Source organism: Lipotes vexillifer, unplaced genomic scaffold (assembly GCF_000442215.2).
Source record: "Lipotes vexillifer unplaced genomic scaffold, Lipotes_vexillifer_v1.1 scaffold443, whole genome shotgun sequence".
Lineage (NCBI taxonomy): Eukaryota > Metazoa > Chordata > Mammalia > Artiodactyla > Lipotidae > Lipotes > Lipotes vexillifer.
The window spans coordinates 3,176,127-3,202,215 of NW_006779163.1; the positions used below are offsets into that span (position 1 = coordinate 3,176,127).

Below are 26,089 nucleotides of genomic sequence, written 5' to 3' on the forward strand. Positions count from 1 at the left end.
TGCTGAAACAGGTCTCTCTAGTGACCCAGGAAGGAAACTCAGGAGAGTCCATTTTTCGGTTGTTCGAGATTTGCCGTTCAGAAAGCAGTCTTGAGCGCACTGTGCTGTCTGCAGACAAGAGAAATCTGAAAAAATGACTAAAACTGGAAGAATGGCTTCACATAGGTTCTAAGCAAGGGGGGATGCTGATACTCTGCCGTGCTAAGGTCCAAGTAAAGGTCTGACTGTTAAAATTTACAGTTGCCTCAAACATATTCCTCCTTCTTAGGCCTATTATATGCTTCGGATTGGTAGCTTCAGAATTCCTGAACTTTACATATTTTAAAGACATTATTAGAAATAAACCTATACTGCATACTACCAAACCCATTGTATACTAGTCCTGACAAGTAAAGGGTATCTTTGCGCTTAACAGATGCTTCACAAAGTCTGGAGAGATACACAGCCCCTGACAGCAATTCCATAGAAAAGAACAATGTAAACTGTTAAAAAGTGCTTGCGAGAGTGATGTTTGGGCCAACACAAAGAGAGTTGTGGTCAGACTGGCAGCTTCCTCTGTGCTCAGAGATGTAATGTCTGCCTTAGTTGTCTACCAGTGAGGGGAGGATACTGAGGGTGGATGATGGCTGTTAGGCATGAGCTGAAGAGAACCCAGGGATTAGGCTGAAGAATTCCTGCAAATATACAGTTCATCCACTCAAGATAAAATATGGTTAAGAAAAGGAAGTGTTTAATTAAAATTTGGGATGGAGGAGAAAACAGGAGAACGAAGACCATTCCCAGAGTTACTTCACTTGTCTTGTGGAAGAAACGCAGAACTTGCAGGGAAACTGCAGCCCCACCTGCAAGGTCTTCCTCAGCGTACCTCCATGTACCTCTTCCCTAATCATCACTTCAGGACGTTGTTGCCTCTGTATCCAGCTGGTGCTAGAAGGGGGCTGCCCTTCGTGGGCATCACAACTGCCCTACTAGAGACCATCACCTCAAACTTTCTGCTGTTAAATTCTTATCAGAAGGCTGATTCTAAAAACGTTTCTGAGGAAGATTTACCTGAAGGGCAGACGGGACATGCAAGAGACGAGGTAATTTAAACTTACTCCTGAATCACTTCAGACCACCGAAAGCTACATACTCACAAAACTCCTTTCAGTAACGTGCTTTGGAATTATGCCCCTGTTGGCCTAAAAAGACTTGAAGTGGTGCAAGTAAACTTCCTATTGTAATGACTGAGAAATCATGATTTAATAGGTCTGGGATGGGGCTGGAGATCTGGATTTTTAAGAAGCTTTCCACAGATGTGCACTGAAGGCTGAAAGTCGCCCCATTTTACGTAAGGTGGAAGGGACGTTCAGATTATTGTCCTGTTATTATATACCGTGTCCCCTCTTAAACAAGATCCACGGGAGAAATTTCCCTTGGGTCTTATCCCTGAGCAAAGGTGATGTTTACCAACACTGTGGAACATGTTGCCAAAGCTGCAGCTCCCTGCTAACAACCGGCCCGGAGGAGGAGGCAGTGTGGGTGCGGTGCAAACGGCACCGGCTTCGACCCGAGCCCGGGTTTAAAGCCCAGCACTACGCAGGTGCGTCATCGGTTTCTCTGCAGTAGAACGAAGGTGCCGTGAGAGCTCACGAGACGAATGTGAGAAATGCCCGCGACGCCAAGTGCGAGGCCGGTGGTCCGGCCGGCCCGAGCCCGACAGCGCAGTGGCATGACACAGGGTTTTCCTACCGGTGCGCCTTCCTGCCTCCTAGCTCCCACTCTCCCCGCCCGGGCGCCCTCCCCGGTCTGGCCCTTTAGGGCCTCGGAAGCCCCCGCCGACGCCGGCCGGACCTCGGCGCCTTCCCGTCCGCGGATCTGGTCGCCCTCGGCCCCGAGCGCCCGCTTCAGGCGCTCGGTCGCGTCAGGCCCCGGGAGTCGCCGTCAGCGGCGGGCTCACCTGCAGGCGGTGGCTCTTGACCAGGTGCATGTTGAGCGCGGGACTGTTGGGCAGGATCTTGCCGCAGCCGCGCACCGTGCACAGGATGTTGGTCCGCACGGCCCGGGACAGCTCGCTCACCGACGGCTGGATGAGCTCCCGGGCCGGCGGCGCCGCACCCGCAGGCTGCTGCCTTGCTGCCGTGGGTCGCGGCCGGCTGCCCCTCAGCCGCCCGGGGGGATCCCACGGGCCGGAGGCGGCAGCGGCTCCCCTCGCGGCCGCCGGGACGGCTGCGACGCCCAAGGCCAGAGCCGTGGGCCCCGCCGCCGCCGCCGCCGCCGCCGCCGCCACCACTGTCGCCTCAGAGGCCGCCATGGCTCCCGCACCCCAGCCCGGACAGCTAGGACGCCCCGCCTCCCGCCGCAGCGACTTCCGGAAGGGGGCGGGGCCTCTCTGCTCATTAGCATCCGGCGGGCCCCGGCGGCCGCGGCGTCGCGTGCGGGTGGCGGAGGGCGCGTCTGCCAGGAGCTACCACCAGATGTGAGGCGGGCGGGTTACAAAACTTCACAGGGGTTCCTGGGGACAGGTAGGACTTATTGGTCCCGCTGATCCATTGTTCGCCTTTCTAGAAATCTTACCTCGGGCCTCAACTGGATAGAAGAAAAAGCAATGCGTTCACGAACTTTACTTCCCAAAGATTGGAAATAACCCAAGTGTTCAACAGGAGGAGAGGCGAGAGTATGTGAATTACAACTATCTCTGTTTACTAGACAATGGGAATGCACTTTTCATTCAGTATCTCATTTTGTCCTCGAAACAGACCTAGCAGGCACGTACTATAAGTTTTCCCATATTTGAAGAGAAGTAAGTAACTAGCCCGAGGTCACATTATACAAACAAAAGGATTGTTATAATTGACAGAGTTAATCATTTTAGGGAGGGTAGATTAATTGCCTGTATTCTAACTGCTGAAATTTGATTACTGTTTGGGAGACAGTGTAGCTCAGAGGAGGGTTCCAAATCCTTAGTCGGAAGAGGGACCACCAGATAGGTCATTTAAATGAGTGTAGGAGGCCAGGTGTAGTCAAAAGGGAGGGGTGAGGACTGCAGCGGAATGGGAGTTACATCCTTTGTTTAAAGGGGGCAGCGGCTACTACTCGTCTTTGGTATCGCCGAATTTATTTTTCAAGATTTTTATGTGAAAACTCCCAGCTTTTATATATTAGCAGCTCTATTTGTTTTCTATTGCTGCAATGACAAATTACCACAAACCTGGTGGCCTGAAACAACACAGATTTGTTATCTTACAGTTCTGGAGGTCAGAAGTCTGAAATGAGTCTACTAGGTGAAGATCAAGGTGTTGGCATGGCTGCATTTCTTCGGGAGGCTCTGTGGAAGAATCTGTTTACTTGCCTTTTCCAGCTTCTCAAAGTCATTAATGAATGGTGAGTTGAGGCTTCTTCACATCACTCTGATTTCTTCAGTAGTCACGTCTCCCTCTGCTCTCTTCTATTCCTCTTCCACTTCTGAGGACCCTTGTGATCACACTGGGTCCATCCAGGATATCCGGGATAACCTCACCATCTGCAAAGTCCTTTTGTTTTGTAGAGTAACAGATTTACATATTCCAGGGATCAGGATGTGGACATCTTTGAGAAGGGTACTATTCTGCTTCACGGTAACGAAATCTGAATTAAAAAGTACTGTGGGCCCAAAACCCCCCACACCTGTGTGAGAGATAGCATCCACGGACTATTGTTTCTTCCAGCACAGTGTCCAAGAGGGCAGGCTCTGGAGGCCAACTGCCTGGGGTTAATGTGGGCTCAGTCACTTACTAGCTAGTACTAAGCTTTGGTATTCACGTCAATAGAGTGAGACTAGTAATGCTACCTGCCTTATAGGATTATTATGAAAATAAGACAAAGCGTATAAAATACTTGGCACAGCGCCTGCCACATAGTAAGTGCTCAGTAAACATGAGCTCTTTTTCATTTTTGGAGACCCTACCTAATGTGCATTAAATTCCTTTGGCCTAGAGATGCTTGGATCTGCATTTACTGCTCCATCTGATCCCACGACTGCATCTGAATGGCGTATGTGTCTCTGGACTGTCAAGCACATACCAGGTAAGCATTCCCTGTATCTCATTTCCTGAAGCAGAAGCCTCTGTCTGGGAGGGCTGCAGGGTGCAGGCTCAAGTGATTCCACTCTAGGCTGGGTAATACTGGGTTGGCCAGAAAGTCCCTTTGGGTTTTTCTGTAACATCTTACAGAAAAACCCAAAGGGACTTTCTGGCCAACCCAATATGAATAGTGGCTTTCTCGTTCAGGCTCTCATTGCACATCCCTGCAAAGCACCAGAAAGGGCTGTGAGCCTGTGGGAAACCATACCAGGAACCTGCAGGGCCTCTGTGCAGACCTAATGTGGGCATTCAGGCACTGAGTAGAAGTGCCTACCATATGTGTGCACATAGGAACAGATGCTCTAAACCATGACTGTGGTCTACAAAAAAAATTAGCGTTATTAAGCCCCTACAGACTCAGTGCCTCACTCTGAGATAACTGAAGTGTCTAAGCCATTTGCTAATTAAATCTAAACAAATATATTTCACATAAAATACCTATTGGTATTGGTATAGACAATACCAATACATTATATTGGTATAAAACATTGTTTAGCCCCTTCTGATTGTGTTTATATCTGTATATTAAGCCTCTTTTTGATTTTCATCAGAAGTAACTGATATACCAGTTTTTAAATATCTCATTTAAATTGGTGTTTTTCTCCTCTGCTTTGGCCACTGGCTAATGCCATCCAAATTTTTCCTTTTATTCTAGCAGTTGAGGAGGCACTTGTATGTTCTTACCTGGTAATCTTACCTCTAGTTTTATTTTGTCCTCCTATGCTTTTTCTGTCCTTCATTTGCCCAGATTTCCTCACCTTTAAAATTTTTTTTTTAAATTAATTTATTTATTTTTGGCTGTGTTTGGTCTCCGTTGTGTTGTGCGGGCTTCTCATTGTGGTGGCTTCTCTTGTTGCGGAGCACAGGGTCTAGGCACGTGGCTTCAGTAGTTGCAGCACGTGGACTCAGTGGCTGTGGCTCGCGGGCTCTAGAGTGCAGGCTCAGTAGTTGTGGCGCACAGGCTTAGTTGCTCCGTGGCATGTGGGATCTTCCTGGACCAGGGCTTGAACCCGTGTCCCCTGAATTGGCAGGTGGATTCTTAACCACTGCGCCACCAGGGAAGCCCCTCACCTTTTAATTTTATCATAATTGTAACATATGTTGTTATAACCCCAAATCCTTTGTGGATCAAGATAGGGAGTAGATTTTAAAGTGTTATTGTAAAAGGACATGTGATTTAGTGATGATCACTGAAGGATTTTCACCAAAAGTGACCGATACACCCGTTTTTAAATATCTTTATTCACAAACCTGTATATTATCTGTCAGTTCGGATGCCATATGTATGATAAAATAGATGAGAAGTACCATATTTACAATGAAATCATTATTTTATATAGCTGAATCAACTGATAGGCTATCTCCTGCAATAATAACTTAATGGGCCCAATTCTACCTTTTGAATGGACCAATTTTATGGTTCTCCTGGAAAGTTTTGGGTTGGGTATAGTTTCTTGTTGCTTCTTTCTGTGATCCAAGGCTTAAGAGAAAATCCCTGGAAACCAGCAACTGGAACCAGACCTCTCCAGGATTGAGGAGAGACAGGGGTGAGAAAAATGACATCCTGTCACATCTTAAAGTCCCACAACTGCTATGCTTTGCAGGAGGAGGAAAGAATCAGTCCCAAGAATTATACTGAACATTTCTAAATCGTCAACATCAAGGATTAATCTCTAAAACAAGTTTGCAGATAGAAGCGATCCAGCTAGTCATAAAATGCATATGCAATACAGTCAAGGATGCTATGCTTACAAAACCACATACATCTTATTTATCTCTAATTTTAAAATAATTCATTCCCTTATTGGGTATGCAAGTGAGCAATGGAGAAAGTGGTGCATCTGCAATACCTGAAATTAAAAAAAAAAGAAAAGAAAAGAAAAGAAAATGAAAATAATCACAGGGACAACGATTTGAGTCAGTTTAAAAATGACCAAGATTAGAGGGTGGATCATGGGCCCCCATTAAGTGAAGCAGAATATGCAAAACAGGGCATGATGGGATAGCAGACTAGAGCCATGAGAAAGCTCAGGGGCAATTAGTCAGCAAAGAGAGGGTCGAATGTAGTATGTTGTTAATTCTTCTGGCTGATGAAGTGTGCTGACTACTTACCGGCTGGTGCTAAGGATTTCAGTGCTTCCAGGAGATGGGGGCTAGAGAACTTAACCAGGCACCGGAGGGGTTCTTCTCTCTCAGCCAGGATGCCCCCATTTAGGTCACTTTTGAATTTCGTTTCAAGCTGTCAACAGATATATTTTTAAGTGACGATTAAATATATCAGTTGCAATGGCAAAATATAAAGAAATAGGATTATGTATTTCACTGATTCTTGTTATCAAGAAACACAGGGACTAATGGAGGTGGGAACCATTTAATTTGCTAATTGCAAACGTTGAGAGCAGCCAGTATATCCAGCAATATCGCGTGCAAAAAGCCAAGCATGCACAGTGCCTGACACACAGGAGACCTTGCATGTCAGTTCCGCCCTCAGATGCCCTTTACCTGAGCATTAGGTTTGCATTCTTAATGGAAAATGAGCAGTTTTTTGTAATCTGTCATTTCGATGTAAAAATGTCATGTGTTTTGAGTCATTACCGCAATTTAACTTCTTATAGAAGATTTAGAAAACATACAAAAGCGAGGAGCACAGTGTAATGAGTCCCCATGTGCATATCACCCAGCTGAAACAATGACTCGTCTTGTTCCATCTATTACTCTACCTTCCATTCCCTACTGCCCACCCCCACTGGATTATTTCCAAGCAAATCCAAGACACCATAGTATCCCACCTGCAAATATTTCAATGTATCTAAAAGAGTCCTAAAGAGGACTGTTTTTCAAAACTTCACCCCCATAACATTACCACACCTAAAACAATTTAAAACAGTTCCTTCATATCATCAAATATATAAGTACTGCTACTTTAGTAGGTACTTGGCTCTTAGATTCTAACTTCATTTTATTTTATTTTTTTAACTTAAAATGATCCTTAAAATTTAGAGACAGAATGCTGAAATGTTTAGAGGGTGAATAATGTCTGCAGCTAATTCAAATGGTTCAGAATAAAGAAAGAGAAAGAAAACAGATGTGGCAAAATGTTAACAACTAGTAAATTTTGAAACAAAGGGGAAATGAATGCTCATTGTAATATTCTTGCATGTTTTCTGAAGGTTTGACGTTTTTCAATATAGAAAAGGTAGGGAAAAATTAGTAGCAGGTATGAAACAATGTGCGCCTTGACTTATAGAATAGACCCATTCTAAGATGTGTATAAAGAGAAGTTTTGTGGACTAAATCTTATGTATCCTAGATCAGTGGTTCTCTGTGCAGAATTGGCTAGAGGGCTTGTGAAGACAGCTGTCTGGGACCCATCTCCAGAGTCCGCAATCCAGTAGGACTAGAATGGGGCCAAGAACCTGCATTTCTTACCCATATTCCCAGCTGAGGCTGATTCTGCTGGTCCAGGGACCACACTTTGAGAATGACTGCCTAAAGAGTGTGAGCTGTTTAAAAGAAATGGGTTGAAACCTGCCATTCAGGGAGCATAACTTGAAAGGTGTCAGTCAACTCTTCCCACTAAAAACAAATCAAACCAAACAGGCACTGGGCCTGAGTGAGCAGATCAATGGTAGACTTAAAGTGTGGTCCGTAGCTGCAGAAGGTTCCTTCTAAGCAGAAAGAATTTTATTGGAAGGTTTGAGGGGAGGAGGGTGTTACGAGTATGAGCATGAGTATTAGATTAGGGTGATCGTGATATAAGCCTTGAATTCTTCTAATGGTGGCCATGGGCTTGTCCCCCACCTGGCTTTCCTGGTGGGCAAGCTTCTGGAATGAGCCAGGTTTGCAGGCTGCTGGGTTTTCTCCATGTGATGCCAACTGGGCTTTGTAATGACTTATTTATTCACTCTTTTATTTAATAAGTATTTATGAGCACTGACCATGTGCAAGCATTGTTCTAGGTGTGGGTGGGCTAGAAAGGTATAACCTACCTTTTTTTTTTTCTCTCAAAAATACAGATCACAGCTGGTTATACATAAATGAATTAATATGAAAGGTGAAATGAAAAGGCAAATTCAAAATTTCCAAAGGTCTCCTTTGCAACAGAGGAACTTACTAAATATAATAAAGAAGTCCATTTTAACTCATAAACTTTTTATACAACATTAAAGTGACAAATGAATAAGAGACAGTTTCTTAGATCTGTTTTCCACTTAGTTTTAGTTCTTTTTAAAAAATATTGATAAGTTGTAGTTAGTTTATAGCAGTGTCCTACCTTATATTGTGCAAATTCTAGTCTTGGTTGTGGATAGTCTCCAAAAATTTCTTGAGTCACTCTCTGGACTCTCTCTTTTTCTGTTTTGTTTTCATGAATGATCCTTGAATCCACTACAGATGGAAGATTTCAAGAGAAACAGCTGTTATATATTTAATATTATTATAATATTATATATTTTATGTATGTTAATATATTTCATCCATAAAGTATCATCCTTTCATTCCTAACCTTTCAACTTGCTTGCATAACTTAAAAATAATGTTTACTGTTTATTCTTGATTGTAATAATTTCTTACTGTTGAAAAGCTGGAAAGTATAGGCTGGTAAGAGAAAATAAAAATCACCCATAATTCCACCACACAGAGATAAGTACTGTTAACATTTTAATCTATTTGTCTAACCCTTTTTACAGTGAATAAAAAGACATGTATTTTTTAAACTGGGATTATAAAATACACACAATTTTGTATCCTGCTTTCTTTACTTAACATGAAATCAATAGCAGTTCCTATGCCATTGGAAAGTCATAAATATGTTTAGTTCATAATGGCTGTACCATTTCATTTTATTGCCAAATCACTGCCAAGAGAGAGGAACATTTTCATTTTTATAAATCTATATTGTCCCCATCACTTCTGAACTTTCTGATCTACATTAGTAGTTTCATACTCTATTCTCTTGGGTTTGCTAGGAAAGGACTCATGTCACCTATGAGTAGCAACAGCGTAACAATTCTGATTACAGGCACACCTCAGAGATAAGCGGGTGCAGTCCTATACCGCTGCAATAAAGTGAGTCATATGAATTTTTTGGTTTCTCAGTGCATATAAAAGTTATGTTTATATTGTACTGCAGTCTATTAAGTGTGCAACACTATTATGTCTAAAAGGACAATGTACATACCTTATTTAAAGACTACTTTATTGCTAAAAAGTGCTAACCATCATCTGAGCCCTCAGGGAGTTGTAATCTTTTTGCAGTAGTAACATCAAAGATCACTGATTACAGATCACCATAACAAATATAATAATAATGAAAAAGTTTGAAATATTGTGAGAATTATGGAAATGTGACACAGAGACGTGAAATGAGCAAATGCTCTTGGAAAAATGGCGCTGAGAGATTTGCTCAACGCAGGGTTGCCACAAACCTTCAATTTGTAAATAACGCAATACCTGTGAGATGCAATAAAGTACTCAGGAAGCATTAAGAGCCTGGGCTCCAGACTCAGATTCGGATTTCACTCCTGGCTTTGCTGATTCCTAGCTATGTGATTTGACAAGTTACTAAACCTCTCTGAAACCCAGTTTCCTGATGAAAAGAGCTTGTTCATGGGACTGCTGTGAAGAAATAGGAAATGACTCATATAAACACCTTAGTATGGTGCCTGGCACAGAAGAAATGCTCAACAACTGTTAGTTAATTTTTGTTTTTGTTCTGATTATTATTAGATGCCAGTCTAGTAAATTCTAAAAGAGATTATGGTAGCTTAGCTTCCCTACTTCAACAGAAATGTAATTTTCAATTTTCTGAAAACAGTAAATATTTTTGAATCACATCCTGGTACATAAATGTTTTCCTGGGTGACAGAAATCTGAAGAGGAATGTCCTTCCAAATTACAGTTTTTATCTTAAAACACACATACTATTTATATCTAGCTCAAGGCTTCTTTCTTGTAGAGGTGTAGTAGAGTTGTGAGTTTCAAAGGTCTAGGAAAAAGAAAAAAGAAAAAAGTGAATGTTTTCCTAATTTTATCACCTTGAATTATAGATATTAATTGGTTTTAATGCACAAAAATATGGCAAATCTTATGTTTAGTTTTTCCCAACACAAAGATTTGAGGCCATTTGCAGACTGAGTTGAGCATTTCTCCTAGAGCGATGTTGGCAGAGAATGTCAGCAACATGGCTGCTTTGTTTGAGGAGCTCTGTACTTTGTTAACATAAAAAATGGATCTGGAAGAAGTATAGCTGGTGAATGCAAAAGCTAGAGGAATCAGAGGCAGCATTTACAATGTGATGTTTCAGCTTTATATCTATGTCTTTATAACTGTAAAAAATTTGCTGAGATTCCTTATCGAAAAATAACTTTCCTATTGTAAGTCTGAACCTCTCAGACCCCTTCACTTACTTTCACCACTGAAGCCATTGTTTTTATAATTAAGTGTTTGACAATATGAATTTTCCTAGAAATGCAACTGTCATAGGAGAACCGTTGATAGCAATTTGGTAGGAGGGTGGTAGGTAAGAGGGAGGGGCTGCTGTGGGATAAAATCATTATCTAACTTCTTAATGTTAGATTTTTTTCTTAAAGAGTAGCTTGCAGAGAGCCATCACTTCTTTCTACTTAGAACAGATGAAAATACATAAGTATAGCATACCTAAGGGCTCAAAGATATACACAGAGCCTTAACAATCCTATAGGAGTGTGAACATCTGAGCACACAGATGCCATGCAGAGGAAAAAACAAAAAACAAAAAAAACCCTGAGCCTGGGAGCGAGGCCAGATCCGTTCTTATCATCAAAGGGGAACAATGTGTTCAAATAATTTTGACAAATAAACTGTGGGACTTAATAAACCAATGCCTTCTCCTTTACTTCCAACTCCTGTATCACCTGCTTGACTGATGGGACAAAAAATTCTGCTTCTCTCTTGCAGAACAGCTTTAAAAGACAGTGTCGAGTTACTCTGAAGAGAAAATAAATTCTGATTGGAATAGATGATTTGGAAACGGGGACCTATAACATAGACCCCAATGACTAATGGGCAGTATAAAATACAACGCAACTATAAAAAGATGAGAGAGAGAAATTATATTGTTTCCTTTCATGTTAACTGAAAACTTTCTGCACTTCAGGGTTATCTGACGTGATCTCCTATTGCTGGAGGTAGACTTTCCCACCTGCTCAGCTTCTAAATTATGTGTGAAAGAGAAAATGGAGACTTAACTTTAAATAGAGTCACTGATGGGCTCACCTGATTATACTGTTTAAAAACAATAGCCTTAAGAGAGTCCAGATACCGGCTTCTGAGGTCCATTTTCACAATCTGATGGTGTTTGCTAGCAATTGTCAGTGCCTTGAAGTGAAAATTAGCAAGACTATTAGCATTACTGTGTCTATCTCTGTATTTACAATACTTGTTCAGGAAAAAAATCCAGAACAATTAAATCTCATGGCCTGTTACTCAGCTTGAAAAACAAAAACAGGGGCTAATGGCATTAAGGTTCTCACAAATGTAAGGTCTTTTGTAATACCATTTTTAGAAAAGTGATCCTGTTTATTTTTTTTATTAAAAAAGATTTTTTTAAAAAAATTCTTGGCTGCACCAAGCAGCATGTGAGATCTTAGTTCCCCAACCAGGCATCGAATCCGTGCCCCCTGCAGTGGAAGCACTACTCTTAACCACTGGACTGCCAGCGAAGTCCCAAAGTGATCCTGTTTAAAGTTAGGAATTATAATAAATGAAATTCAGAGTTAAGAATAAACAGTGAATACTCAAATGTTACCAGTTTTGATTACTAGTCATTCATACTACGATACTGCCATACAAAAATGCAAATATGTAAGTACGCTCTAGGACAAATTTTGAAGAAAAAAGTGCAAATTAAATGCAACTTATAAAAGCTTCCCATCGTCTGGGGAAACAAGTTGGAAGACTGAAACAGAATTAATAGAATAAGGTATTTACCTGGAACTAGAGGGTAGAAATAAGTTTGCCTTAAGATACACATTAGAAAAGAACATTAGCTTCTGGGGTGATGTTTAAACTAGGTGGGACAGGGTGGACTCACCTGGCTGTCAGTGGATGGAAAACCACCATTTGTCATGGAGGAAGAGACTCCAAATGTAAAGGAGAGTTAAGTGTTACAAAGAAATGGAAGTGAGCAGCAGTAGCAATCTTCCTGCCATTTCAGTAAACACCTAAGGAATTTAAATGACAAGTCCGCCTTCCTGGAGGACTTGGTGTTCTACTTGGCACTAGAGATGATGCAGCCAGGATGGCAGAGCTGCTTATCTACAATCAGCTCTGGAACCAACTGAAGCACCATTGTAGTTGTGAATGTTAAGACGGTGGAAGCAGCAGCAGTTGCCAGGCTAATTTAGGGATGGCTTATTTGGGGGAAGATGCTAGGAAGCCTGTGATACCAAAGGCAGAGCCATAAACAGAAGCAGGCTCTGACCAGAGGACCATCTTCTGTTAAAGCACTCTTCTTGTGTACGCAATGTGGGGAAAATGGTTACAAATGAAAATAATGTTCATTAATAGGCAAATGATGAGGTCATGAAAAAGTAGTGAGGTACATTCATATGTAACCTCATAGAAATGTTCTGTTAAGTTAGAAAAAGCAAATTACAGACCCTATATACCAGTGTGGTTTTTGTAATAAAACATCTTCTGAATGGAAATAGCAGAACTGTTAAAAGCAGTTATTTTGGGTGAATGGGATTGCGCAGAAGGGTATGGAGTCTTAAAAGACTGTTCAGAGACTTCTGTGTTGGTTGGATTTTTACCTTGATTGTGTACTGCTTCTCAATTACAAGACAGTAATGAAGAGTTCTACACCAATGCTTATGCTGTCCTCCCACCTGTAGAATAATAACACTTTCTGCTTCTTATTTTAGGAGATAAAGAATTACAGGTGGTATTTTCTTTTCTGGCTGCGCCGTGCAGCATACTGGATCTTAGTTCCCTGACCACGGACTGAACCTGTGCCCCATGCAGTGGAAGTGCAGAGACTTAACCACTGGACCGCCAGGGAAGTCCCTGTACAGGTCGCATTTTATATCAAATGATATCGAGCAGTTTAAACCTACACGGACCTGAGATAAGGATAATACAGCATTATAGCTTATAGTAATTGGTTCCATACCTGACCCAGAAGGGGTAGATTGCTTTTCAGTTGGGAGGAAGAAGTGAAGGCATATGGAGTTTGGGAATAATATACGACGTAAGCAGGTTTGTACTGGTTTGGCTTTCTATACTGTGTTCCCCAGGCAATTCGAATCCATACGGCATTCTCCTCAGCATCTCTGAAGCTGACTGTCACCTTAAAAAAAAAAAAAAAAAGATGTAAGTTTCCTAATTAAAATCTCATGTGGCACCAACAACAGGTACTTTGTAGGGGTGAAGGATGTTACTATAATCTTGCACACTGGCTGAGGTCTGGCAGTCTTTTCTCCTACGTTTTTTTTTTTTTGCCATGCCGTGCGGCATGCAGGATCTTAGTTCCCCAGCCAGGGATTGAAGCCATGCCCCCTGCAGTGGAAGCATGGAGTTTTAACCACTGGACCACCAGGGAAGTCCCTCTCCTACTTTTCATTACAGTGTTTTGGGAAATCTTTGGGAAAATATTCTGTGGTCGTTTTGTAAAGATACATTCGTGCCTTGCAAAGTCTTTTGGAAGGAAAATAATTTTAAATCCTACAAGCAGGATATGACATCAGAAATTTTCAATAATTTCTTGGGCTTTGTCCTGAAAAACTATAAGAGTTTATGAAGCAAAGCAGCCTCACAAATGAGATATAAGGAAGCATTTTTAGCATTGAACACAGACCTAGCGTGCACTGTAAAGTTTAATAGTAAGATTTCTATGTAGCAATGGGCTTAAAAAAATACTAATCCTAATGCTTCTATGCATTTAGCTCAGGTACTAAAAATTACCCCAAAGCAAAGTTACATAGAGAGAATATAAGAAATTCTACATGGTTTCCATTTCATGGATAAAATATAGACCTTTCTAAACTTTTAAATATGATTGCCAGTTTCTATGCAATTAATAGCTCACTCCTAGATTATTAGCCCCCCTTGCAGCTCAGACCCTGGAGATACTTGAGACAGGCACACTTGGCTTGCCCACATCCCTGTTTTTTTGGGTTTTTTTTCCTGGCTGTGCTGCGTGGCTTGCGGGATCTTAGTTCCCTGACCAGGGATTGAACCCAGGTGCTCGGCAGTGAGAGCGTGGAATTCTAACCACTGGACCACCAGGGAATCCCCTGCCCACATCTCTTTATTTCCTCCCTCTTATATCTTATTCCTGGTGATCACATGGCTGCTGACATTAGCAAAGAAGGCAGTTACAGTTGTCCCTAAGGATTCTGGATGATTGGTTCCAGGACCCCTCTCAGATACCTCCCTCAGGATACCAAAATCTGAGGATGCTCAAGTCTCTTATATAAAATGGTGTAGTAATTGCAAATAACCTATGAGATCCTTCCACATACTTTAAATCATTTCCATGTTGCTTATAATACCTAATAGAAAGTAAATGCTATGTAAATAATCATAAATACACCATGAATGCTATGTAAACAGTTGCTGACCCAAAGCAAATTCAAGTTTTGCTTTTTGGAACTTTCTAGAATTTTTTTTCCCGAATATTTTCAATTTGTGGTTGGTTGAATCCATGGGTGCGGAACCCATGTATATGGAGGGACGACTGTATTTTGACTCTGCCCACTCTTTATCTGGTTGCTTCCCCAAATTTCCTCAGTGTATCAGACAAGGAACCCAAGACAAGGGGCATGGAGGGTACAGAGCAGTCTGACCTTCCCCTAGATGAGCAGCACAGCCCTCGGCCCCAACAGGCATGCAGTGGACCTCTGCCAGCTCGAATGGAAGAGGACAGGATCTTATTCTGAATAGCCTCTTTGCATCACATTACAAAAGAAAATAAGTGTATAAAGTCAACATTGAGTATAGTGTACGGAGGGCACATTTTCACTAGGAGAAAACTGGTAGCAATTCAACGGAGTCAGGTAGTCTCTAGTCTAGAATGAGGATAACATAAGTGAGGGCTCATGAAGGGACTTAAAGAGGTCTGTGACCTCCTGAATTGGATGCACCGTTGGATGGACATGTCTAAAGGTATGCTTTTCTAGAGAGGTGCTATGCCACTTATCAAAATTTTCATAAGGGTCTATAGTCCAAAAAAAGGTTAAAAATCAGTAGGCTAAGAGGAAAGGGCGTCCACAGAGTCAGTGTAATCCTGGCCCGGCTGGCCGATGCGCCATCTCACATTCTTATAGTAAAGAAGATACTCAGATACCTGTAGAGGCAGGGCCCAAATATAGATATTTATTATTTTCCCAAGAAACTACCTCAATGGATATCCTGCAATACCTGGGATAAAGTGTTTCACAGAGGAGAGCTCAGATCAATATTGCTCAAGCTGAAACGAGCGCAGCCAAGGGACTTCCCTGGCGGTCTAGTGGTTAAAACTCCGTGTTTCCCATGCGGGGTGGGCGGGGGTGCGTGGGTTTGATCCTTGGTCAGGGAACTAAGATCCCACATGCCATGTGGAACAGCCAAAAAATTAAAAAAAAAAAAAATTTAAGATGACATAAATGAGTGTGGCCAAGGGTCCTAAGTGGTTTGGCGAAACTGGGACTGTTCTCTTGGCCAGGGTATCCTCCACTAGCCATCAACTGTCAGTAACTGGCCAAGGCCCACAAGCTACTGAACATACGTATTTTTGGCGTGAGAATCAAATGAAGCTTACAATACAAAGAACCACCACATATTTAACACATTAACATACTTAACACAGACCATCATTATTATACTACATGATACAGGCATAGAAAGGGACAGAAAATGTGTTACCTTACGATTGAAACAGTTTTTAGTTTGTCTCTTCTTTCTAAGTTTTTCCAAGAACTTTGTATTTTGAAGAGTTTTACCTGGTAAGATGTGCAGTTAATCTCTCTCTCTCTCTCTCTCTCTCACACACACACACACACACACACACACACACTCTCACTCACTCACTCACTCTCCACCCATCACTCCCCAGTTAGGCTCCCTGTGTCCTCTCATATCAGCTTCTCTCCCCCATTGGTTCAGGGCAGGAGTTCTTTACCTGAAGTCCATGGTTAGAATTCAGGGCATCTGTGGACTTGGTGGGGGAAAAATTTCATCTTTATTTGTACTAATTTCTAACTGAAATTTAGCATCTCCTTCAACAGGAAAGTAGGCATCAAAACAGTGGAATTTTAAGACCCGTTACTTTGTTGTCCATAGAAATCCCAAATACTCTTATCATATTATAATTGTTGCACATGCCTCAAAAATATCACTTACACCTATTAGTACTTTGAAACTAGTTGCTTTTAGACCCATCACGAGATTATTTATTGTGTTAATAAAGAAGCACATGCATTACTTATCACAATTTGCCATTTTAATACCTTAACTGTATTTTTAACATCATTTGTTTCCCCTGTGGGTCTATGGGTTTTATTTTATAGCATTTAAATACACTCTTCTGAGAAGTGGTCCATAAGCTTCACTAATAGCCAAAGGGTCCTTGGCACAAGAAGGTTAAAGTGCCTGTCCTAGAGCAGCAGGTGAGTCACTCTTCACTCCTGGGCACCAGGAGATGCTATTTGTCATGACGTCACCATCATCAGCCTTTGGGAAAGTGGGGTTATCCAGCCACTAGTTAAGTTATGTGGAGGAAGGTGAAGATAAGCCGGGAGTCCTCAGTCAGTTGAGGAAAGGGCTAAGGACACGTGGGCCAGCTCGGAGTAGAGGGACGGGGAGACAGAGAAGACACATGGCCTTTACCTGCTCATCCTCATCTAAAACCTTCAGTATACAAAGCACGTCACTCTCTAGCTGGCCTTTCAAGCAGGACAGATATGATCAGTAAAAAAGCTCCTTTGTCCCCCCAGCCTCCCCTGCTAGTGTGCCTGAAATTCATTCAGGAGGCAAAAGCTTTTGGTAGTGATAAGAAAAGAGAAATCTAACAACTGAAATACATGCGCATCAAAATGGGAGGAAATGTGAGTGTTTCAGACTCTTCTCTATGCGTGGTGAGGACAGTGGCCTGGGGTTAAAAGAACAGAAGTTCCTGGTGCCTAAAACAGGCACAGGAAAGACCATCAAGTGAGAAGGTGCTGGGAGGGAAGATGCAGATAAACTCTGAACTGGACCCGAGAGAGAGAGAGAGAGAGAGAGAGAGAGAGAGAGAGAGAGAGAGAGAGAGAGAGAGAGAGGGGGAGACAGAGAGAGAACAGAGAGAGAGACAGAGAGACAGAGAACAGACAGAGAGAGAGAGAGAGAGAGAGAGAAAGAGAGAGAGAGAGAGAGAGAGAGAGAGAGAGACTCTCTAGGTTTCTTGTTTTGGGTGAAGTCGGGTGGGAGTGTTTGCTGCGAGTGTTTCTCAAGATGAGTTAGCCAGTCATGTTCAGCTTCATAAGAAGGCTGCTTCCAGAAGGGTCCAAACCACATATCCACAACACTTCTGGAGGGCTGGCCAGGGGTTATGTGGTAATGAGTCTCTTTGTTTAAAAAAAAAAAGCAGGTGCATGTGCCACAGCCACAGTCCAGACAGGTCTCTCCTGTAATGTCTGCAAAGTTCATAATTTCATGGTAAGAAGAGTTTTCAAATAATATAATCCAAAATAAGAACTTAGGAGCAAGGTAAAAAAAAGTGCTTGCTTATTCACAAAATTAAAAAAAAAGGAGACCTACCTTCTCTTGGTTCACAATTTTCTTTGAATTAATTTATAAATTAAATGCAGGGAATTCCCTGGTGGTCCAGTGGTTACAGCTCTGCACTCTCACTGCTGAGGTCCTGAGTTCATTTGCTGGTCAGGCAGCTAAGATTCTATAAGCCGTGTGGCACAGTCAAAAAATAAATAAATGCACCCCTACTCAAAAGGCTGAAGATTTTGTTTTGTTCTGTAAACCTGAGAAAATGTTTCTAAGATTCATCTGGAGAAACAGGACATTTTTGACAAAGGAGAGTAATTGGGGGTAGGGGCCGGGTTGACTTGTATTAAGGGTTATTGAAATGTTTTAAAAAATACAGCGATTAAAGGAATGGGGAGTTTGCTCCAGGCAAGTGGCCCTCCTGATACCAAATACAGAAGCAGGCAGAGCAGCCTACATGATAACTGGCAGGACCGCTCTGAGTGGTCTCCCTGCAGGGGCAGAGCCAGCCCTGGAGGAATAGACCAGAGTAGGTGCTGCCTGCAGGCAGCTGCTCTCACTCAGGCTAAGGCCCTGCTCCTGCTGGAGGAAAGTGAAGGGGGTGGTGAGGAGGGGCCAGTGGGATTGCTTCCACGTGTGGGACACATACGGAGCAAGAAGAAATATTTCCCTCCAAGAGTCTTGTGGCAGAAAGAACAGAGCTTGAGGATGAGCCTGGGGAAAGGATGTACTTTTACTGAGACCTGAGCACATTTATTATAAGCAGTAGAGTAGGAATCAGAAGAGGCAAGAGATTAAGGATGCAAGAGAACAGAGGAAAATAAAGCAGGTATGTTGGATGAGGACATAGGAGATGGATTCACAGCACACACAGAGGGTCATTATAAGAAAGGAGATGAGGGAATATGTTCGGTGACAGGTGGGTAAGTAGAAAGCAGGACCAGTTAGAGACAGGATGAGGTAAGGGGATGGAGAGACAGGTCAAGGAGTTTATTAGAGAAGAGGGAACACCGCTATGCCAGAGAGGATGGGCAGAGCACAGTGAATGGGACAGTTTTTGGCATGTCTTTATATGCAAGGAGGACTAAGGCAGAGTAAGGTGGAAAGGGAATGAAGGAGGGGAGGCTGTTAAAAAGTGATCACCTCAGGACCTACTGCATATCACAGGGAACTTGGCTCAACATTCTGTAATAACCTAAATGGGAAAAGAATTTGAAAAAGAATGGATACTTGTATGGGTATAACTGAATCACTTTCCTGTATGCCTGTAACACATCACTGTTAATCAACTATACTCCAATATAAAATAAAAATTAAAAAAAAAAAGCAATCACCTCAACCTAGGATAAGATATTGAGGTGGTACCTGTGGAAACAGACTGGCAGCTGAGGACTCTTCGGTGCTCTCGAGCTACCCTAACATTGTGGCCACGAACCACCTAGGGCCATTTAACTAAAATTCATTACAGTTAAACACGACGAACATTTTAGTTTCTCAGTCACACCAGCCACACGTGGCTACTAGCTGGGTCCTGGATGGCGCTGATTTAGAACAGTTCCATCGTTGTACAGTCCTACCGGGCAGTGCTGCTCTTGAGAAAGAAGCAGTGCCCCTGAATTGAGAGGTAAGGGGAGAGGAAAGTTTTTACACCGAGTAGAGTTTGTCTTTGATACGGAATAGAACAGTATGGAATATTACTAACTGAAATTCTTACAAACTGAAAAAAATAATGTAGTAGCGAATTTTAAGTGCACAGATGCCATGAAATTGAATTTTATGGAAATTCAGATAAATTTTATTCTTACATTTTTTAATGCTCTCTTAAGAATTTTCTTGAATGAACTTTTGAATTGTTCCATATCAAAAAGGTCAGTGTCTTCACCTGTCAAAATGAAAAGAAAAATCAAGAAGAATCAAGGGAGCTACACTGTCTTCAATGCATTTACAAAGATCCTGAAGATAAGCATTTGGTGTAACCTCAAAGAGCAGTAATGATCAAATCACACAAACGCTCTGTACCCCTGACAGAGCATCACCAGATATATTTCTCATTTTTCTATACATGAGTAATAATCACCGCATTTGGAAAGAAAAGAGACTTAAGAGGAACAAACTGCTACTCATTTTTAAATTGCCAAAACATCAAATACAAGTGTTCAGTTAAAAATGGAAAACATTACCTGGTCCTTTACTCATCTGAAAAACATCCCAAACTTTCTGATGCCGATGAAACTGAGTATCTGAGACAGGGAGGAAGAGCTTATTACTATCATATCAGGAGAACTTTCGAGTAACTATCATATCAGAGAACTTTCAACTTATAAATACATATTTTTAATAATGTGAAAGTGGAGAAAATTAACAGTAATTTATGAATTAAGTTATACAGATCTTTATTCAAAATATAAATTTTAAATGGATTAAATTTACTCCAGACAAATAAAACAAGTCATAAATAATTACTCAACATAGTAGACATTTAGCATTTATTCTTAGACCATTTATTCTGTCCACACAGGTCTACTCCACAGACTGCTGCACCTGTGCAGCAAGCCAGGGATGATGTGCTCCTGGAACTGGTGTTTCTATCAGCTTTCCTTAGTCTGGAGCACTCTTCTCCTAGCTCGCTGCACATCTCATTCTGGTCTTTACTAAAATGCCACAGTGCAGAATGGCCTACCCTGAACACCCTACCAAAATCTACTCCCCATCCCACCCTGCTTTAGTTTCCTTCATAGTACTTACCACTACCTGACATTACAGCATACATTTAGATGTTCATTTGTACACTGCTTGTACCTGTGGGATATTGGACTGAGTCTCGTTCACTGCTGTAGTCCCAGCATCTAGCCACTGGCTGGCATTAAACATATATATATGATGAATGAATGAATGAAGGTATGATATAGAAGACACCCTCCAGGAGTTACAAACTTAAGAGTATCTTGGTGTAAAAATGGGCCTAGGAAGTTCCTGAGTTCAGTCCCAACACATTATCATCCTGGCTTTACTCTGTCCCTGCGCTGACCTCGGTCTGCATCCCTGTGTCTTTGGACCTAGGACCAAGGTGCTCTGCACCCCATAAGAGGGGCCGTTGGCCCCAATACTCAAGGGCACCAACCTGCTGTGCCTTAGTCTTATTACTTTTCTTGTCCTGTGTCTTTTTTCTTTTTTCTTTTTTTGGTGCCTTGGCATCCTCGTCTCCCCATCCCACCCCATTTATGGCGATGGCCTGACAATTCTTGATTATCCAGTTCTGTCCAAAACAGGTGTAATCAGGTATAATGTGATGCCTGCCCTGAAAGATAGCACCCAAAGGGTTTTGTTTCTTTCCGGTATTTTCTTCCTTGGTTCTCTGTTTCAGAGTTCACATGGCCTGCTAAATGATCTTTGAATAAGGTTGCTGTCGTAATAATGGAGATTAAAAACTTTTTGTCGTTAATGATTCTTTTAAACACCTTGTAGAAGTTCATGATAAATGGCAAGGACTTAAATACAAATGCAGACATTTCCTCAAATAGAACACATGCTAGACTAATCCATGATATTTGTGACAAGCTTGGTCCACCTCTAGTGTCTCCTATCTTAGCCGGGGGCCCAATTTCCTTCTAGTTGCAATGCAGACCCCAGAGCCATGTGTGCCTTTCCCACTTACTGCCCCCATGACCACTCTACGTGCAAGTATGGTCAGTGTTAATCCGTATGTTCCTTACAAGCTGCACTGTAATTAGAACACATTCGCAGACATCTATTTTCAAATTCTGTTAATAATAATACAAAGCCTAACAAACACTAACTATGTGCTTATTGTATGTCAGTTACTGTGCTAAGGGCTTTTCAAGTCTTATTTAACCCTCATAACAATCCTGTGAAGTAGAAGCTGTTATTATGTCCATTTTACTTAAGAAAAGTCTGAGGCTTAAAAAAAGGTGTGACTTGGCAAAGGACACAAGACTGGTAAGTGACAGAGCTGAAATATGAAACCAGGTCAACTTGACTCTAGAATCTGAGCCGTTACATTCAAAACTGCCTCTCTGATGAAACTGGACTGGTTAAGCGTAAATACAAATCACCAAAACTTACAAATGATGTCTAAAAGGGCTGCATCATTGAGACTTGCATGATTCTCCTGAAAGAGAATATACCATTTTTAGTAATTGTGGTGATAGCTGTGGTTCTACCCCATCTACAGCACATTTTAGGATTGCTTAGAGCAGATGAGGGCCCTCTCAGTACTTTACTGACAACCTGTCTCCCATGTCTGCTCTCCTGTTAAGTAACACATACACCTTCTGATTCGTGTCTCATTACAGGTTCTCACAACTGTTCTCCCCCGATCTAATCCTCATTTATCACTTTTAACTTCTTTTTTTAAAATCTATGGTATCCGTCTAGATTTCCTCTGTCCCAGGTTTTCTCAACCAGGTGCTAGTGACATTTTGAGTCAGATGAAGCTGTGTTTTAGAAGCTGTCCTAGGATGTAAAGGAGCATTCCTGGCCTCTACCCACTGGAAGCCAGCAGCACCCCAATCCCACAGTTTTTACACCCAAAAACGTCTCCAGACATTGTGTCCTCTGGGAGACAAAATCATCCCAGCTGAGAACCACTGCTCTATACACACACATTTATATGTTTACATATTATATAGTTTCTTTCAGTGTTATACAGAAAGATCTAGTTTATTCTTTTTAATGGTTAAGGAATATTTTATGTGGACATATCATTATTTATCTAATCTCCTAAGTAGTTTCCAATTTTTTGTGTGTAAACAATGCTAGTTAACATCTTTATATATAGATATTTACATATCTATAACTAGGTATATAAATGTTTATCAATTATGATATTACATATACCTCCTTATTTTTTATTATGTTTTCCATATATGTAAATTTCGAAGTGGAATTGCTGGGTCATAAAGTATATTTATTTAAAAATGAATGAGGAGGAGCTTTCCTGGTGGCACAGTGGTTAAGAATCCACCTGCCAATGCAGGGGATACGGGTTCGAGCCCTGGTCCGGGAGGATCCCACTTGCCGTGGAGGAACTAAGCCCGTGTGCCACAACCACTGAGCCCGCGCTCTAGAGCCCGCACTCCACAACAAGAGGAGCCACCGCACTGAGAAGCCTGTGCACCGCAATAAAGAGTAGCCCTCGCTCGCCGCAACTAGAGAAAGCCCGCGCGCAGCAACGACGACCCAACGCAGCCAAAAATAAATTAAAAAAAAAATTAGCTCCTTTTCCGCTATCGTGGTATGTAGCCCTCCTAACTTCACAGCCTAGCAGCTACCTTACATCTCTTTCGGACTAAGGAAAGGAAAGAAAAAAACCAAAGGGTAGCATCATGTTCAACGTTAATTATTTTGAACACTGTTACCTCACAAAGCAGAACCAAGTCCTGAACAAGAGATTCCTTTCTCTGCCGGAAGTTTACAGTCTGCAGTTGATTTTCAGACAAAAAATTCCAGGTTTTTAGTATTGTCATCATTTCAGTCAATGGGATTTTCAAGATGGTCCTCCTGAAAAACTCGGAAACAGTTTCATCCATCTCTTTGGCACTTTCGTAAAGACAAAACCAAAAACAGCACGATAAATTATTAACCAAACACAAAAGTGTAACTTAGTGAATTTTCAACTTGATATTTTTAGCCAGAATTTTGATCTGTAGGTCAAACACCCAAATGTTTACCATTTTTCAGGTGCTCTGTGAACAGTGTTCCAACAGGAGGATTAAACTATTTTCTCCTTAAGCGTACATTTAAATATGTTTTAGAGTTTTAAAAAATTAGTGCTTTTCCTCCTTTCCTGGCTAGAGTGTTTTGATCTTTTGATGGCCATGACATGTGAATCATTCACTCATTTACTGATTCATGTATCAAATTACTGAGTACCCGTGTGTGCCAGGCACTTTTCTAGGCACTGGGGATAGATACAGCTTTAACCAAAAAGACAAAAATCCCTGCCAATATGGAGCGTCCTTTCTAGTTGGGAGAGACAGGCAACAGGAAAATCACAAAAAATGTTAAAAGGGATAAGTGCTGAGGAGAAAACGGAGTGGTGTTAGGAAGCAGTGAAAGTGGAGCAGGCTGGCAGTGGGTGGTGGGGATGGAGAGCAGGCCTCAGAGAGAAGGTGACATTTGAGTCAATCCTTGGGGGAGGGGGAGTGAGCCATGGGGCTAGCTGGTGGAGGAGCTTTCCAGGCAGATGGAACAGCAAGTGCAAAAGCCTCGGGGCCTTCAAGGGACAGGGAGAAGGAGGCCTCCAGAGAGGTCAGAGTGGTGAGTGAAAAGGCACAGAGGAGGAGGTGAGGTCAGAGATCATGAAGGGCTGTGTTTATGACTAGAGGCAGAAGTCAGTCTGTCAATCTCACCTGCTTCCACCACGACTCTGGGATTTCCAAGGGCAAATAGAGGAGATTCCCCTAAAAGAATCCTGGCTGCGACGTACTTCTACCATTTAAGTGTTGAACACGGCATATGATTTATTACCATCACCCACTTATGAAAATATATGGGTAGTTGAATATACTGGGTTGCCCAAAATGTTTGTGCGGGTTTTTCTGTAACATCTTATGGCAAAACTGAACTTTTTGGCCAACCCAATACTTTGAAAAGATACTAAAAACAATAGTTAAAAATAAGGAGGAATGGTTAGTTTTTTAGAGAGAAAAATAACTGAATTAAGAATGTGGGTGCAGCATCAGGATCATGAAAATTGAGCCTGACTCATTTCCTTGTCCAGATGCAGGACCCACCTGCCTTAATGTCAGGACTGAAATCCTCACCACGGTCCACAAGGCCCTGCGTTGTTTGGTTCCTGCCTCCCTGTCATCTACCACTCGCTCCTTGGCTTTCTGAGCTCCAGCTACACTGCCCTTCTAGTTTCTCTATTACAAGAGGATCCCTTCAGCTAAGGGCCATTGCATCTGCGGTGACCCCTGTTTAGAAGGTTCTTCTGCACATATTCACATGGCTCTTGTAATTCAGGTCTCAGCCATGCTTCTTCACAGAGAGACTTACCCTGACCACCCAATCTAGTTCTTTCCCCACCTTGTCTTTACAGAACTATCTGAAATTATCTTGCTTATTGATTACTTTATTGCATTAAATATTTGATTAAGCTTCACTAGGGCAGGAACTATGTTTGTCTTATTCATAGCTGCATTCCTAGAATCTAGAACAGTGTCAGCCCAAGAACTGTCTAGTGGAAATACTTGTTGGAATGAAGTCTTAGAGACTCTCGTGAAGCAGCCATGCCTGAGGAGGTAAACAACCTGGGAAGGATTAGGGTCCAACAGTCGGTGACAATATCAAGCCAACGTCTCCCATCAAAAACACTGGAGATGGTGGTTGCTAAAATGCAGATTCCTGGGCTCCAACGATTTAAACTGGGGGCGTGTGGGGGACCGAGAAGGGCTTGAGATTTTTGCATTTTAGGACTAAGAGTCTTAATTCCCGCTAAACTTTGGGAATGCCATTCTAAAGAATTCTGGTAGAAAGAGTCCACGCAATCTCATCAATAAAGTTGGAAAACCCTTGAATAAACTCTTCTGATTCCCTGTGATTCGCTAACTTCTTTTTACATCTGAGCTAGCTTAGCACAGTGCTTGGCTTGGTGCTCGAGATATAACAGCTGAATGAACGCATGACAAAAAAGGTCACTTTTAAGTAACTTTCTTGGAAATCTGCAGAGCATAAGAGCTGCCACAAGGAGCAGCAGGAGTAATGCGAGAGGCTGCAAAGACTAAAAAGGACGGACGCCAAGGTTAACCAAAAACAAGAACACTCAACTCTGGGGAAAGCAGCAACCCAGGGCTGGGATAGTTTAGCCGGTGACAGCTCGGCGCGGCTCCAGCGTGACGCAGGTCCTACGTGAGGCCCCCGCCCCACCACGGGCGGATGTGACGTCACGGCCCAGCGTCACCGTCCTCCTCACTTCTGCCTCAACTGTAGTCCCCAGCCTCCGGCCCGAGACCAAGGGCCAATCCCGCACCTTGGGACTTGCGGCAGTCGCGAAAGAGTCGCCTCAGAGGCATGGGACGTGGCTTCTTTAAGGCTCCCGCCACGCTCGGGGGCCCGATGCCATGCCGCCAGGGGTCCTCTTACCGTACCACATCGCCGGCCGGCTCTCCTCATCAGCTGTTCCCGCCTGCTGCACCTTCAAAGCCACCAATTGCAGTTCCCGCCGACCTGGAGCCCCGCCCACCGGAGCCAAAACTTTGGACTGTACCCTCGGCACAGGGGACCATGTGGGGAGAGCAACGGAAGTGAAA

The 26,089-nt window shown here is 42.4% G+C and overlaps 2 protein-coding genes across 5 annotated transcripts in view; both read right to left on the reverse strand.

Moving 5' to 3' along the window:
- The window catches only part of ATMIN (ATM interactor), a 13,987-nt gene extending 11,724 nt beyond the window's left edge, over positions 1 to 2,263 (reverse strand). The window contains exon 1 of the mRNA XM_007452541.1: positions 1,940 to 2,263. Coding sequence (XP_007452603.1) covers positions 1,940 to 1,969 — 30 coding nt within the window. The 5' untranslated portion in view covers positions 1,970 to 2,263. The remainder of the gene's footprint in view (positions 1 to 1,939) is intronic.
- Positions 2,264 to 5,322: 3,059 nt separating this feature from the next.
- Positions 5,323 to 25,993, reverse strand: CENPN (centromere protein N). 4 transcript variants are annotated; one of them, XM_007452543.1, is made up of 11 exons: positions 25,810 to 25,966; positions 23,195 to 23,375; positions 21,900 to 21,945; positions 19,997 to 20,056; positions 19,622 to 19,698; positions 13,252 to 13,428; positions 11,355 to 11,456; positions 10,023 to 10,086; positions 8,374 to 8,486; positions 6,213 to 6,339; positions 5,323 to 5,950 (listed from the first exon to the last, which is right to left on the reverse strand). In XM_007452543.1, exons 1-11 carry the CDS (start codon positions 25,950 to 25,952, stop codon positions 5,868 to 5,870), a joined length of 1,173 nt encoding a protein of 390 aa, XP_007452605.1. In that variant the 5' UTR covers positions 25,953 to 25,966; the 3' UTR covers positions 5,323 to 5,867. The 4 variants fall into 4 exon arrangements, with proteins under 4 accessions (XP_007452605.1, XP_007452608.1, XP_007452606.1 ...); XM_007452544.1 differs by having other exon boundaries at positions 5,868 to 5,950; positions 25,923 to 25,993; XM_007452546.1 differs by lacking the exons at positions 11,355 to 11,456; positions 25,810 to 25,966 and having other exon boundaries at positions 5,863 to 5,950; positions 23,195 to 23,369.
- Positions 25,994 to 26,089: the final 96 nt, after the last annotated feature.

Bases quoted from the DNA above. Each gene is read 5' to 3' on its own strand.
- CENPN (XM_007452543.1), bottom strand. From the start codon at position 25,952: ATGAGGAGAGCCGGCCGGCGATGTGGTACGGTAAGAGGACCCCTGGCG. The intron at 23,376-25,809 runs GTGCGGGATTGG...TCTTTACGAAAG, and splicing joins CGACTGCCGCAAGTCCCAAG to TGCCAAAGAGATGGATGAAA. The intron at 8,487-10,022 runs GTATGTGTGTTT...TTCCATCTGTAG, and splicing joins CCTTGAGCTAGATATAAATA to TGGATTCAAGGATCATTCAT.